This window comes from Rattus rattus, chromosome 1 (genome assembly GCF_011064425.1).
Source record: "Rattus rattus isolate New Zealand chromosome 1, Rrattus_CSIRO_v1, whole genome shotgun sequence".
Taxonomy (NCBI): Eukaryota; Metazoa; Chordata; class Mammalia; order Rodentia; family Muridae; genus Rattus; species Rattus rattus.
In genome coordinates, this window is record NC_046154.1 from 3,802,171 (window position 1) to 3,816,983 (window position 14,813).

General features: G+C 47.3%; 1 protein-coding gene across 2 annotated transcripts; it reads left to right on the forward strand.

Annotated features, from left to right (window-relative positions):
- Positions 1-7,763: 7,763 nt before the first annotated feature.
- On the forward strand, positions 7,764-10,588 carry Sigmar1 (sigma non-opioid intracellular receptor 1). 2 transcript variants are annotated; one of them, XR_004386827.1, is made up of 4 exons: positions 7,764-8,020; positions 8,157-8,310; positions 8,491-8,583; positions 9,512-10,588. XR_004386827.1 is itself a non-coding variant. In XM_032892215.1 (4 exons), the coding sequence occupies exons 1-4, from the start codon at positions 7,870-7,872 to the stop codon at positions 9,736-9,738; spliced, it is 672 nt and encodes a 223-aa protein (XP_032748106.1). In that variant the 5' UTR covers positions 7,766-7,869; the 3' UTR covers positions 9,739-10,588. The 2 variants fall into 2 exon arrangements, 1 of the variants encoding a protein (XP_032748106.1); XM_032892215.1 differs by having other exon boundaries at positions 7,766-8,020; positions 8,157-8,357.
- Positions 10,589-14,813: the final 4,225 nt, after the last annotated feature.

Sequence of the window (14,813 nt, forward strand, 5' to 3'; positions counted from 1 at the left end):
GAACAATTAGCTTTGTGTCATTTGGAACCCTGGACCAGCAGACATAATGCTCCCATTTTTGTCATTAAAAAGAAGTCAGGGACATATGGGCTTCTGCAGGATCTGAGAGCCATTAATAAACATATGGAAAAATGGGGACTACTCAAGCGGGACTGCCTCATCCTAGTGCTATCCTGCCCAAGTTCCATGTGGGGATCATAGATGTTAAGGATTGCCTTTTCCAGATCCCTCTGGCTCCCCAGCATAGACGCTGTTTTGCCTTCACAGTGTGGGAACCTAATATGATTAAACCAGCTAAAAGATATCAGTGGACAGTCCTGCCTCGGGGCGTGAAAAATTGTCCTACAATTTGTCAGCTATATGTGGGTGACACCATAAAGGGAGTCCCCAGGGCTGGCCTTGTAGTCCATTACAGGGATGATATTATGCTAGCCTGCCCGATCTCAAAAGGGTCTCCTCTCAATTGTTGGTTAACTTAGAAAAACTCAACTCAAAGTTTTGCTTCTGAAAAGATTCAGAGAGTTCCCCCATATTCCTTCCTGGGCTTTTCTGTTTCTGACAAGATTAAGCCCTTGACCTTCTCCATCATAGCAAAGGACTCCTACTCCCTCATGGAGTTACAGCGATTATGTGGAACTGTTAACTGGTTCAAACCTTTCCCGTCTGCTCTAGACCAGGAGTTGAGGCACCTCTTTTCTCTCTTGGAGGGGAGGGGCCTAGTAGCCCCTCTACCAGGGTTAAACTAACACCTGAGACTAGCAACCTACTACAGAAAGTTATGGCGTTCCTTTCTGTATCAACTCTGGTGGTCCGTTGAGGGCATCCTAGGAGTGTTATGGCAGAATGGGGCCCTCATGTGGTTGCACCAGACCCTCTCTGATTCACTTAAGGTTATCTCAAAGTTTGGTATTGCCTTCACCTTGCCCTTAAGGCGAGCGGCTTAGCAAGAAGAACTTACAACAGGAAACCAGACAAAATAATTCTACTATTCTTGTTATGGTATTCGCAATCATTATGGGCAGATTCCATCAGCTTTCAAGAAATGGTCGTGGTGGGGTTCACAGTCTTGTTGGATAATCACCAAGCATCTTACTGCTTTGTCCCAGCTGCCAAGTACAGTTAAACCCCACAGCATACCCAGCTCACGCCCCATTCCCAAGGCAATTGTTTGTTTGTTCGTTTGTTTGATGTGTATGAGTACACTGTAGCTGTCTTCAGACACACCAGAAGAGGGCATCAGATCTCATTACAGATGGTTGTAAGCCAACATGTGGTTGATGGGAATTGAACTCAGAACCTCTGGAAGAGCAGTCAGTGCTCTTAACCACTGAGCCATCTCTCCAACCCCTCAGTGGCCATCTCTTTAATGAGACATATTTCCACATAAACCAGTTGGGGAAAATGCACACTGGGGCAATCCCTGTGTATGTGACCATTGGCAGCAAGGTTGGCTGGAAAGCCACCCCAGTCTATGTCTGACACCCCCCCCTTTTTTTCTTTCTGGTCACCATTATCTCCATTGTCAGAGACAGCTTAACTACTTTAATGAAAAGTGTCTCCTGACTACTGGTATTCCTGGATGGGGCATTCAACAATGGCTATCTTGAACCAGGAAACCAGACGCCATTTGGATGCCTGTGTTAAATACCACTCACTTTCACGATGTCACTCTGATGGCCCAGACTCACTTACAACCCCTACACTGGGGAAAGGGATTTTGATATTATGGCTGCCATCGGTGTGGCCATCGTTGCAGACATTGCCCGGGCAACAGCAGCTGCTGTTGCCTTGACCCAGAGAGCCACTACAGTGGAAGCTGTCAATGCTGCAGTCTCTAAGTCAGCTGAGGTGTTACAGGTGCAGGAGGTGTTAAATCCACACCTTTATCAAGCCACCTACATTTTACAACAACAGACTGAATTACTGGCCGAAGAGTTGGCCCTTGTTAGGGACATGTCTCTATTGGCATGCTATCTCAGGTTTCACTCAATCTGTGTAACCCCTTACCAGGTACATAATGCCACTGATGTCTGACAACAGTTGGCTCAATATCTTTTTTTTTTTCTTCTTTTTTTCAGATCTGGGGACCGAACCCAGGGCTTGTGCTTGTTAGGCAAGCGCTCTACCACTGAGCTAAATCCCCAACCCGGCTCAATATCCTAAAGGGTCCTGGTCAGACAAATTCCTTAACTATCCTGTGCTGTTAAGGGAGAGAATAGCCAACCTCAATGCGACCAGGGTATCTGTGCTCTCCCTAGATGCTGGATTCTTACGAAACGTGTGGGACAATTTTTTTTCTTTTTTTTCGGAGCTGGGGATCGAACCCAGGGCCTTGCGCTTGCTAGGTAAGCGCTCTACCACTGAGCTAAATCCCCAACCCTGTGTGGGACAATTTTAAGAGGCTGTTTGACCCCTCGTGGATAGCCACTTATGCTATGGTGGGAGGAATTATACTAAAAATTATTTTGTTTAAGTGTCTTGCACAGCATATCTCCAGGCAGTGCTCTGTAAATAAAGTGACTCTTCAGGTGCTGATGGCTCTTGAAAATCCCAATTGCAGCTCCCATAAGGAAGTGACCAAAGCCTGGATGGCAGAGATCTGTGAGACCACCATATAGGCTGTTCCTCATCTCCCACTTCTGTGACGTGCCTCCGAAGTGATATCCCTTTGAGGGCTGACAGTCAACGACAGGTAAGATCATGGAAGACTGGACAGCCTAAGACAGGTACAGTCCAGTATACCGGAATCCTCTGAGGTACGGTCAATAATGTCAAGGCAATGGCACCCTGGCTCCCACTAGGCTGTCAAAATCTAAAAGCAAAAGGGTGGATATGTAGCAGGAACACAGGGACTGCCTCTATGTAAATGCAGGGGCTGCCCAGCCGCAAAGGCATCCTGCAGGAGGACCTAATTGAGGACTACCTGAGAGACCAAGGATTGCTGATGCAGACAATATCATCCAGTCAGGAACTGCTGTTTAGAAGAGATGCTTTCTTGGGACCAATGGGGCATGGGTGGAAAGTATTAAAGGAGCTTGCTTCAGTGTTTCTCACCTGCTCCCAGAGTCTGTGTCATTGACTCTGCACCATCTCACCTCCAGCCCCACCTCACTTCCAGCCCCCAAGAGCAGGTAGGGTCAGTGAGTGAGTAGTCCAGGGCACAGGCAACATATGTGGGAACTAAATGATCCAAGGGGAAAGAAACCCCCAGTTAATATTAAACATTTAATACAACACTAGGCAGTTAGAACTTCTTAGAAGAAACCCTGTCTCAAACAAAAGGGGAAATAAATAAATAAATAAATAAACAAACAAACAAACAAACGTGGAGATCCCAAGACCGTAAAGTAACCTCAGCCTCTGTCTGGAAGGCATCGTGTGTATTTTCTCTTTTTATGATTTATTTATTTTCTTGTGGTGTGTGTGTGTGTGTGTGTGTGTGTGTGTGTGTGTGTGTTTCTAGCATCTATATATGTGCATCCTTGAACTGGAGTTACTGATGGTTGTGAGCCATCATGTGGATGCTGGGAATTGAACCCAGATCCTATACAAGAAAAAGAAATAAATGCTCTTAACCACTAAGCCATCTTTCCAGGACCCCCAGAGATATTTCTTAAGAAGGTTTGTGTGTGTGGGGGGGTGTTGTTGTTGTTATTGTTGTTGTTGGGTTTTTCTTGTTTTGGAGGGAGCTTTTATTGGTATTGTCGTTGTTTTCTTTCTTTCTCAGACTGGGTCATACATCTCCCCGACTGGCCTTGAACTTGACAAGTTTAGACCTCTCCTCTCCCTGCTTCCATGTCCCGACTACTGGTGTCATAGGTAGGTATCACTATTCTACTTTTGCAGGCTAAGCAGAGCCAGGCACATTGGCAGCTGAGCTACAGAAATTGGGTCATTGGTCATTTCTGCCCTGGAATTCTCAGACTGAAATCTGAAGAGGCCATTAGGTGAGGGCAGAGAGCAGGAACTGAACTACGAGTTTTAGCAATCCAGTGGCTGCTCAAAGTACAGCAGAGAATGAGGGCAGGAAAGCAGGGCAGACATTCCTTTCAGTGACTAGACTGTGGTACTGTATTTCTGCAGGAACACCTGCCTCAACGTCCCTCCTACATCGTGCCGACTCCTGATGCTCTTCAGGAGACGTATCTCTTCTTTCTCTGTGTCTTCCCAGATCCCTTTGTCGGGAGAAGAGAAGAATGGTCTAGAGAGGGTCAACCTGGTGCTCTCCTTCCCAGATCCCAGATATAGGACATCTGCTGTGACATATGGAGATGATGACTGTCATTCCCATCTCCTTAGTTCCCTCCTGCAGTCACTCAAAGCCACAGGATTTTTTTTTAAAGTGGACTGTGTTTGAGGAGATGAGTGAAAAATCAGAGAGGGAAGTTGTAGAGCTGGAAGTCTCAGAAAATGTCTCTGCATGGAACGAGGGGCAGAAGCCTGCTACAGAAAGACCCCCTGACCGCTGGGCATTGTTTGCATTGTTTGCATGGGTAGTTGTTACAGCAACTAAGATTACGGACCCTAACTCATACAGACTGGAGCCGTGTTACTGTGTATTACACAGCAAGTGGTTGAGGCTGAGAGGATGGGATTATTTATTTATGAGAAACTTTATTTATGACGGAATATGAAAGGGAAATGAATTAGGGGTGTCTCAGTGATCTTAGAAAATTGTCAACTTAGGGATGACAGAGAAGCCAGCGACTGTTTCAAAACATGTTTCCTCAACCTTTCATCCTCCACCAGTTTACTCAAAACAAACAAAGACACAAGAGTCCATCTCCCTAGCCTTTGCTCTCTCCTGTACAATATATTGCAACATGGGCAAATGAAAGGCAACAGAGCAAGGACTTAACTAGAATGGCTTACAGGCTGTGGTCCAGCTAGTCCAACAATGGCTGCCTACCAATGGAAGGTTCAAGAATTCAGTCCATGACGCTGAATATCTCAACTCGTCTTCAATATATGTTGGAATCCCAAAGAAGTAGGCGCTAATAGCAGTGAAGGAATGAACTTGCCATCAAGAGGAAAGGCAAGCCAGCAGAAATAAGGCAAGTTTCCTACCTCTATGACCCTTATATAGGCTGCCAGCATAAGGTGTAATCCAAATTAACTATGTAAACTACCTCATAGATCTGGCTTAAAAGTAGGTCTTCTCACATCAAATAATTTAATTAAGAAAAAAATAATTCCTCACAGGTGTGCCCAGTCATTTGGGTTTTAATTAGTTTCAGATGTAGTCAAGTTGATGACCAAGAAGAGCTATCACATTATCCTCCTAGGATTGAAACATCCCGGGCTGGAGAGATGGCTCAGAGGTTAAGAGCACGGACTGCTCTACCAGAGGTCCTGAGTTCAATCCCCAGCAACCACCTGGTGGCTCAAAACCATCTGTAATGGGATCTGATGCCCTCTTCTGGTGTGTCTGAAGACAGCTACAGTGTACTTATATATAATAAATAAATAAATCTTAAAAAAAAAAAAAAAGAAAAGAAAAGAAATATCCCCATCCTGCAAGAAGCTCCTTGAGCAGGAAGGTTAACAATTCACACAGCTTCAGAAAATCCCTGAAATTGACCAAATTTACTAGGTCCCTCCTTGCTAGGTCCCTCCTTGCCATAGTAAACAATAAATGTTGAGAGTCCTTTTCAGACAAAGTGAAGCCAAGCTGCAAAACAAGTCTCTTGAAACCAGACTATCTGTGTGGAAGAAACAGAGACTAGCCAAGCTGCTTGGAAGAGGTTTAGACTAGAGTCTCTTGGATAGGAAACTACAATCTGTACAGCTGCCTTAAGGCTGTGCTGTGTGTTCCCAGTTTCCACCTTTTGTAAGCAGTCATCCATGCTGGACTGGACTTTGGTGATGCAGTTGTCTTTGACTCTGATGTCTATTCCTGTAAGAAACCCCTCACTCACAGTCCAGCAAGTAACCCCAATAAAACTCACTGATTGGATTTTGGTGATATCCGTACTTTAGATTGTCATGGGTTCCCTATTTGATGTGTGTTGTGTCTCCTCAGGAAACATTTTGTCACACAACAATGAGTTGTCTGTAATTGGCAAAGGTGAAAAGAGAGGGGCCAGAATTTCTTTAAAAAAAAATGTGTGTGTTGTTGTTTTGCCAATGTATGCCAGTATACCGTGTGTGTACAGTTCCCACAGAGGCTAGAAAGAGTCAAACCCACTGGAACTTAGAAGCTACAAACAGCCGTGAGCCATCATATGCATGCTGGGAATCAAACCAGGGTCCTCCAGAAGAGCAGGAGAGCAGCCAGTGCCCTTGAACACGGGGGCATCTCTCCAGCCCCAAGATCTCACACATTTCTAGAAACCAGACCTGAAAATGTCATACAGCATTTCTGTTTCCATTTTATTGTTCAGAATAAAATCACCTGGTACATGGCCCTATCTGCAGAGGGGACCGTAGAATGTACTTTGATCGCTCAAGAGAAAAGGAAGTGTCGCTGCCTCAGAAAAAACGCCTACTGAAAACCCTAATGGCCACTCCCCAAGTTTGGTGAATCCCTGGCTTACATTTGACTGTATTGGTCTTTTGTTCCGTCATTTCTGGGCTCAAGGCTAGTTTTTTCCTAGTTCCTTTATGGGTTTGGCTGCTTTTCTTGTCGTTGCTTTAGACATGGTCTCCAGTGACCCATGCTGACTGCAGTAAGGTGACCTTGAGCTACTACCGATCCTTGTGCCTTTACTTCCACTGTCTAGAGTTACACGCATGTGCCACCACTCAGTCTTACGTTGTCTTTTCCCAACCAACATACAGAATCCTGGCCATGTGCCAGGCACTACTTACTTTAAAATCCTAATTCATTTTATGTTAATCGTAGTGAGCTATATGGACTATGGTATGGACTATAAAGCAGATACTTTTTAAAATTTTACTCTATGTTACAGATTAAAGCTATCGATACCTACTCTTACATGCTGACACATATGGGCTCTCTTCCTTACATCTTATTCCAATTTTACTCCCCTCCTCTATGTAGCCAAGAGCCATTCTGGGGCAAAATCTAATCCCATAGCTCCCCAGTGGATAAATCTATTGATTTTCAAAGTCTTTCATTTTTGTGTTTCAGAATATAGAATGAACCGTAGGATCAGAGAAAGCACTATGTTAAGCAAGCATGGTGGTGCATGCCTTTGATCCCAGTATTGGAGAAGCAGAAGGATCTCGGTGAATTTATGGCCATCTTAGTCTATAGGTCAGCTACATAGTGAGACGTCTAAAATGTGTGTATTACATATATATACACACATATATATACACATGTGTATGCATGCATGCATGTATGCATGTATGTATGTATGTATGCATGCATGCATGTATGTATGTATGTATGTATGTATGTATGTATGCATGCATGCATGCTGTCTCACCCGCCTCTGCTCTGTGAATCTCAGAATGGTTCCCATCTGCTCTCCTCTCTCATGGACACTTCAGATATCACCGCTTCTGAAAGGCCTTCCCTAAGGTTCCCAGTGGCACTATCTTCAACGCGCTTCTGTGTTAGCAGAAGACCTAGAAAGCTCTACTTCCGGGCTCGCCAGCCCAGGTGGGCCAGGCCATTGAGTCTCCCTACTTAGGGACATCAGGACTGAACACTTCAGGGTGGCTGCCAAGAGGCGAAGCCCCGCCTCTCACCCCTCCTATGGACCGCGCCACCAAACCTTATGCCCTTCCCTCTAGAAAAATGGTTCAATCCAGAGGGCGGTGCTAGGTGACCCGGACGTTCCGATTGGCCCGGGCGAGCCGTACCACGGTGACGGGGGGCGACCATAGGCAGCGGCTGTGAATCCACAGCCTGTGGCCCTAGTTCGGTCTTACGTTGGTGGTGCCAGGCTGCCCGCTGGGATGCCGTGGGCTGTGGGCCGGCGGTGGGCATGGATCACCCTGTTTCTGACTATTGTGGCGGTGCTGATCCAGGCCGTCTGGCTGTGGCTGGGTACTCAGAGCTTCGTCTTCCAGAGAGAAGAGATAGCTCAGCTTGCTCGACAGTACGCAGGTGAGCCGGTGAGGGCGGGGAGCGGAGTGGGCCGACACCGAGTGGAACCGAGCGGAGCTGCGCTTTCTGAGGGCGCCTTCCTCGCCAGACTCGGACAGCGGGCTGGTCTTACCTACGCCTCTCCTTTTTGCATCAGGGCTGGACCATGAGCTGGCCTTCTCTCGGCTGATCGTGGAGCTGCGGAGGCTGCACCCAGGCCACGTGCTGCCGGATGAGGAGCTGCAGTGGGTGTTTGTGAACGCGGGCGGCTGGATGGGCGCCATGTGTCTTTTGCACGCCTCGCTGTCTGAGTACGTGCTGCTCTTCGGCACCGCCCTGGGCTCCCATGGCCATTCGGGTCAGTGTTGGCGGTGGGCCGGATTGGGAGGCTGGGACTGTTCGAGGGCTGGTGCCCTCCATTCCGAGGTTTGGCTGGGCCGTGTGTTGACAAGGATTCCCTAATGGTCCGTGTCTATTTTACTGTCAATCAGGACGATACTGGGCTGAGATTTCAGATACCATCATCTCTGGCACTTTCCACCAGTGGAGAGAGGGCACCACGAAAAGTGAGGTCTATTACCCAGGTGAGTGTGGAAGTTCTGTCCAAGGGGGCGCCCTCTAGCTAGGGAAGGGCATAAGACCTGGCTATGGCATGTTTAGAAGGCCTTCCAGTGATTTCCTTCCTTCTCTCCCTGTTAAGCCACAGGTTGTTTCGTTAGGGAAACGGAACAGGGCATTTTCCGGCCATAGAGAGCTGCTTTCTATCAGCCTGTTTAACCCAGCCATTATTCCAGCAATTGTTTGGGAGACCGTCATATCCAAAAGTTAAGACAGACATTTGTTTACCGTCGTGTTTTAAACTAGTGAGGGGTTTTGTATTTTTGTTGTCGTTTCCGATTTTTTTATTTGTTTTTTATTCGTCTGGGTGTTTTGCCTACACACGCCCACCACTTCGGTGCCTGGTGCCTTAAAGGCCAGGAGGAGGCATCTGATACCTAAGACTGTTGGGAACCATCATGTGGGTGCTGGGAAATGAACCTAGGTCCTCTGGAGTGGGAGACAGGGCTCTTAAGAACTGAGCCATCTAGCTAGCAAGCTCCTGATGTTGTTTTTAATGGCCCTCTGGATCCATTTAAAAGAAAAACAGTTTGGACTTGCTGGTGTAAGGTTAAGCATCAAGTTTTGTGATTTAACAGGCGTGTTTCTCAAAAAGCCTAGGTAACCACACCAAATTTCCACTTGAGGCTTGGAAATGCAGATGCCATGAATTCTATACATTAGCCTGTAGCTGGATTAGGTAGCCTTTCATGGGCCAGGTAATGCCATAAAATATTTAGGCATTTGGTCTTTCTTTCCCCTTTGATCAAACAACTAGGCTAGTGGGGTAGAGCTTTTCTGTTCTTGAAACTGTCTTCTCATTCCCCACCTCTACCTAGATAGCCCAGAGGCTAGGCGAAGGCCAGGGCAGAGCTGGGCTCCTCCTGATCCTTCTTACCCTGTCTGTGCCCCCAGGAGAGACGGTAGTCCATGGACCTGGAGAGGCAACAGCTGTGGAGTGGGGACCAAACACGTGGATGGTAGAGTATGGCCGGGGTGTTATTCCGTCTACCCTGGCATTTGCACTTAGTGACACTATTTTCAGCACCCAGGACTTCCTCACCCTCTTCTATACCCTTCGCGCCTATGCCCGGGGCCTCCGGCTTGAGCTCACCACCTACCTCTTTGGCCAAGACCCCTGACCAGACAGGCCTGAAGGAAGACCTGCGAGTGGACAGGAGCGGGCAGGACCACATCCATTTCTCTACTCGCTGGGACTCATGTTCACTGACAGCAGCATATACCATGCAGATAATTAAGTTCCTGCTGTGTGAGGAAGGACATACATACATACATCCAGACACAGCTCTTGCGGAGCAATGAGACGCAGAGATGCTAAGACTTGTATGTACTGTAAGATCATGCACTCACCTCCATCCAGAGAGGGTCCCCTACGTATACTCCAGGGGGGCACCCAGTCATGTTTGAACACATACCACGAGCTTGACTCACCTGACTCAGGCTTTTCCAGAGCCTCCTGCTGGCATTCGGGGCTCTGGGATAGAGGATTGGGGTAGATGACACTCTGCCTCGCTCTGATGCCGCATTCCAGTAGTGATCTCTGGTGAAGGAAAAGAGGAGCTGCCCTTCGGAGGTCCCGTTCGCCTGCAGCTGTGATGCCCTTCCCTCCATACCTTTCCTCACCATATGCCTTATCTCCATTCCAGTCCCCTGCTATGCAAGTGTCCCTGTGGCTTGTCCTCCATGCCCCCAGCGACCAGCTGGGAAAGCAGAGGAATATAGAGGAAGCTGAAGGGAAGGGAGGTTCTCCACCGTGGAGACCCTCAGGATTACAATGGGAAAGCTGGCTGATGCCTGGGGCCAGTTCCCAAAGAGAGGACCTGGGGAAGTGAGCCTGGGTCCAAGGAGCCACCCCATTCCAAAAGAAGCCTTTAGTGTGTGTGTGCACACCCTGTCAGTCTCCAGACATTTCTGTTGCATTCTCTGTCTTCCTGTCTCTCTCTGTTAATAAAAACAGATTAAACAGTTCCATTTCCTTGTGTGTCTAAACAGCAGGGAAAGCTGCTACTTCCTGGGGCACCGAAAGACCTGTACAATCCAGTTTGTAAGACTAGCTTCAGATGGAAGGGAGTGCGGTTAGGAATTACTTTAGAGGGGTTGGGGATTTATCTCAATGGTAGAGCGCTTGCCTAGCAAGCGCAAGGCCCTGGGTTTGGTCCCCAGCTCTGGAAAAAAAAAAAGAAAAAAGAAGAAGAAGAAAAGAATTACTTTAGAGTCTGCTTTTTAGGGATCACGGTGTTAAAACCTTGGCTGGACGCAGATCTGCCTGCCTTCTGAGTATTGAGACTAGGGTGGGCACCACCACACTCAGATTTTTTTCCCCCAATATAAGGTTGACCTAGAATTTACTATGTGACACTGAAATCCACCTTGAACTTCTGATCCTCCTGCCTCCACTTCCTAGGGCTGAAAATTAAGGTCAGAGTGTGCATTCTGGGCAAGCGCTGTAAACTAACCACAACCCTAGAAGGCCTCTGAGTCTCCCAGCAGGCCGGACTGCATCTATAGAGATGTTTTTGAATAGGAGAAATTGAGACCTGTGTGTCTACTTGGCCATTTCAGTCCTGGGGTGGTCCTGAGAATTTAACTGCACGTGGCCATGGGGTGGCGCTGTGCTCCCACATTTGAGCTGAAGCACATTCTCAGCAAGCTTTTATGGGCTCACAGGGTATGGAATACACCGCCACCGGGAGCAAGAGTTCCTCTGCTCTGGTTTGCCTTTGACCCAGCACTACTGGGGAGCCCCTGCCAGGGGCAGGGCCAGGCCTGATGCACATGGCAGATAAAGCCAAAAGTACACTCATTCCTGAGGACCCTGCTCACGGCTCCCCCCGCTAGTCCCCAAGCTCACGCCACCTTCATCCTGGTCCTACTTAGGTTGAATGAGGTCCAGACCACTCCTATTTCCTGGAGTTGTTAAACTAACATTGGAGGAAACACAGTTCTATAGTTAAACATTCTAGAGAACACAGATACAAAAGGCTACATGCATGGCCTTATTTGACAGTGACATCAAAGGTCTCCAGGTGTAGTGGCTCATGCCTACGATCTCAGCATTTGTGAGTCAGAGGCGAAAGGATCTGTGCCGTGCCAGCCAGGTGAGCAAAGTCAGTATAGACCAGCCTGGACTAGAGGACGAGACTGTCAAAAACAGCAAAGAGCATCAACAATTTGAAACCCGGGCTAATAGGCCATCTGAAGCCCTCATTACCACCATGTTGGCTGTGACAAACCCTAACTGAAGCCTCTTGATCTTCATAGACAACCTCTTCATGGTACCCAGCTCTGCCTCTAGTCTAGGGACAACGTATATCAGGGATGCCCAAATGTCCCATCGCCTGTCTTATAAAGGACTGTCCTCCCTGTCCCCATCTCTGCTGTTGAAGCCAGTGGTCATAGTTTTTTAACTTTTGTTGTTGGTACTGGGGCTCAAATCTGACGACTTGTACGCTCTAAGCACATGTTCTACATCTGATCTAGTCCCGCGGTCCTCAACTTTGTTTTGATACAGATATCTCCTAAAACAAATTTAGGCTTCAAGGTTTCTTTTTTTCTTTCTCTTACTTATATATGAGTACACTGTAGCTGTCTTCAGACACACCAGAAGAGGTCATCAGACCCCATTACAGATGGTTGTGAGCCACCATGTGGTTGCTGGGAATTGAACTCATGACCTCTGGAAGAGCAGACAGTGCTCTTAACCTCTGAGCCATCTCTCCAGCCTGAACTCCCACTGTTAAGAGTTGCACAAGGCAGCTGGAGAGATGGCTCAGTGGTTAAGGGCACTGACTGCTCTTAATTCACAGCAACCACATGGTGGCTCACAATCATCTATCATGGCATCTGATGCCCTCTTCTGGTGCGTCTGAAGAGAGAAACAGTGTACTCACAAACAAAATAATTTAAAAGAAAAAAAAAAGTTGCACAAGAACACCAAGCTGCACAACCATGATTTATATGCAGAGGACCTAACACAGACCCGTATGGGTCCTGTGATTGTCACTTCCATCTCTGTGAGCCCCTATGAACCCGCTTAGTTGACTGTGGGCCCTGTTCTCCTGGTGTCCTTGACCCTTCTGGCTCCTACATTTCTTCTGGGAAGTTCTCTGAGCTACGTCTACGTATCCTGATTCCTATATGTGAGGTAACCTAATTCTCTTCCCCAGGATTTAGCTTTGGATACTCCTCAATATCCTTAATAGGTTAAACAAGCTTAAAATGTCCAAAGCAAACTGATTGATTTCCCAAGCTACGTGACCCCACCACCACGCAGTCTTTAGTGTCTTGGGCTACACTTTGAAATTCTTATACACCTAACGGTCTCACATTCAATCCTCCATCCACAAGTCCTCAGTTTTATCTTGAAAATGTATCCAGACTTCGCTGGGCACGGTGGCACATGAGTCATGCAGAAGTCCAGCCGAATTGTGGGTCCAGGTCTTGCGTGGCCTACACAGTGAGTTCCGAGCTGTGGTGGGAGGCGTAGAAAGACCCTGTCTTAAAACAACACAACGGTGTAGATTCTAAGCATCTTTTGCCACCGCCATCATTACCAGTCTGGTTTAGGGCACTGTCATCCGTTGATCACGCTTGCCTCTTTAGTGGAGGTGCCGGCAAAGCCTAGAAGCAGACATTCATTTTTAAATGTTTTCACTGGATTTCCACGAGTCTACTCCAAGGCCCAAGTGACCTGTGACCAAACATCTAACTGCTCATCCTCACCCTATGGCCTCTAGGGCCTCCAAACACCCTTCCACCTCAGGATCTCTGCATTGGCGAGTATAATGTCAAAGCTCTTCCTTAGATGGCCACATGCCTATCCTTCCCTCCATTTCTCCTAGAGAGGCTTTCCTTTAACCATGGCAACATGTGGTGGGTTCCAAATACTTCCGTGCATGTGCGTGCCTGTGCATGTGCCTGTATACTGTGCTGAAGGTTGAACTCGAGTATGCTAGGCAAGTTCTATACCATGAGTTGCACCTTCAGCTCCCTCTCCACGGTGGGAGAGGGGTATATGTTCCTAAGTATGGGTGGAGGTGTGGGAGTACATCTCGTGTGTGTGTGTGTGTGTGTGTGTGTGTGTGTGTGTGTGTGTGTGTGTGTGTGTGTGTGTGTGTGTGTGTGCATGTTTAGGCCAAAGGTCTACTTTGGGTGGCTTTTCAATCTCTCCCTATTTTTTGAGGCAAGGCCTCTCAATGAACCCAGAGCTCACAAATTCAGCCAGACTTATTGGCCAGACAGTCCCAGAGATCCTCCTGTCTGCCCCCCACTCCCCACCCCCTGCCCATCAGGTTGGGATTGCAGGAATGTGCCAACAGCACTCCTGTTTTTGTTTTGTTTTTAATTTGGGTTCTGGGGACCGAATTTGGGTCCTCCTGCTTCTGCCACGAGCTCTCTTCTAACGCTATCTCCCCAGCTTCTCTCCCTCTGAGAATAATTTTTGACACTTCCTCCTTCAAGAGCTAAAGCCTAGGGGCTGGAGAGCTGGCTTCATGGTTAAGAGTGTTTTCTGCTCTTGAAGAGGACACGAGGTGTCCTCAGCACCCACGCCAGGTAGTTTATTCCAGCTCCAAAGAGACCTGATGCCCTCTTCTGGACTCTGAGGGTACCAGGTGTGAATCCAGTACATTTATTTGGGGTTTTATTGTGGTGAAAAGGCACCATTACCTAGGCAACTCTTACAAAGAATACATTTAACTGGGGCTGGGTTACGACTTCGGAGGTTTAGTTAATGATTAGCATGGCAGTGTGCAGGCAGACTTGGTGCTGGAGGAGCCAGGAGCTCTGCATCTCAGTCTGAAAGCAGCAGAAGGGGACTGTCCTGCGGAGGCTGACTCACACTGTCCAGATTTGAGCATATATATATATGTGTACACATATATGTATGTATATGTATGTGTATGTATATATACATATATATGTATGTATGTATATGTATGTGTATGTATACACACACACACACACACACACATATATATATATATATATATATCAATATCAGACTTCAAAGCCCCGCCTCCACAGTGACATGCATCCTCTAACAAGGTCACACTTCTTCTAATAAGGCCACACCTCCTAGTAGTGCCAAGTCCCTTGGGTCAAGCATATTCAAATTATCACAACATACATACATACACACATAAAGTAAAAATAAATTTAGAATCTAAAAAGAAACAGCAGCAGATACAAATGTGGA

Excerpts from the sequence above, each read along its gene's own strand:
- Sigmar1 (XM_032892215.1), top strand. The coding sequence starts at position 7,870 with ATGCCGTGGGCTGTGGGCCGGCGGTGGGCATGGATCACCCTGTTTCTG. Across the intron at positions 8,021-8,156 it reads GCTTGCTCGACAGTACGCAG|GGCTGGACCATGAGCTGGCC; the intron begins GTGAGCCGGTGA and ends TTTTTGCATCAG. Across the intron at positions 8,584-9,511 it reads AAGTGAGGTCTATTACCCAG|GAGAGACGGTAGTCCATGGA; the intron begins GTGAGTGTGGAA and ends CTGTGCCCCCAG.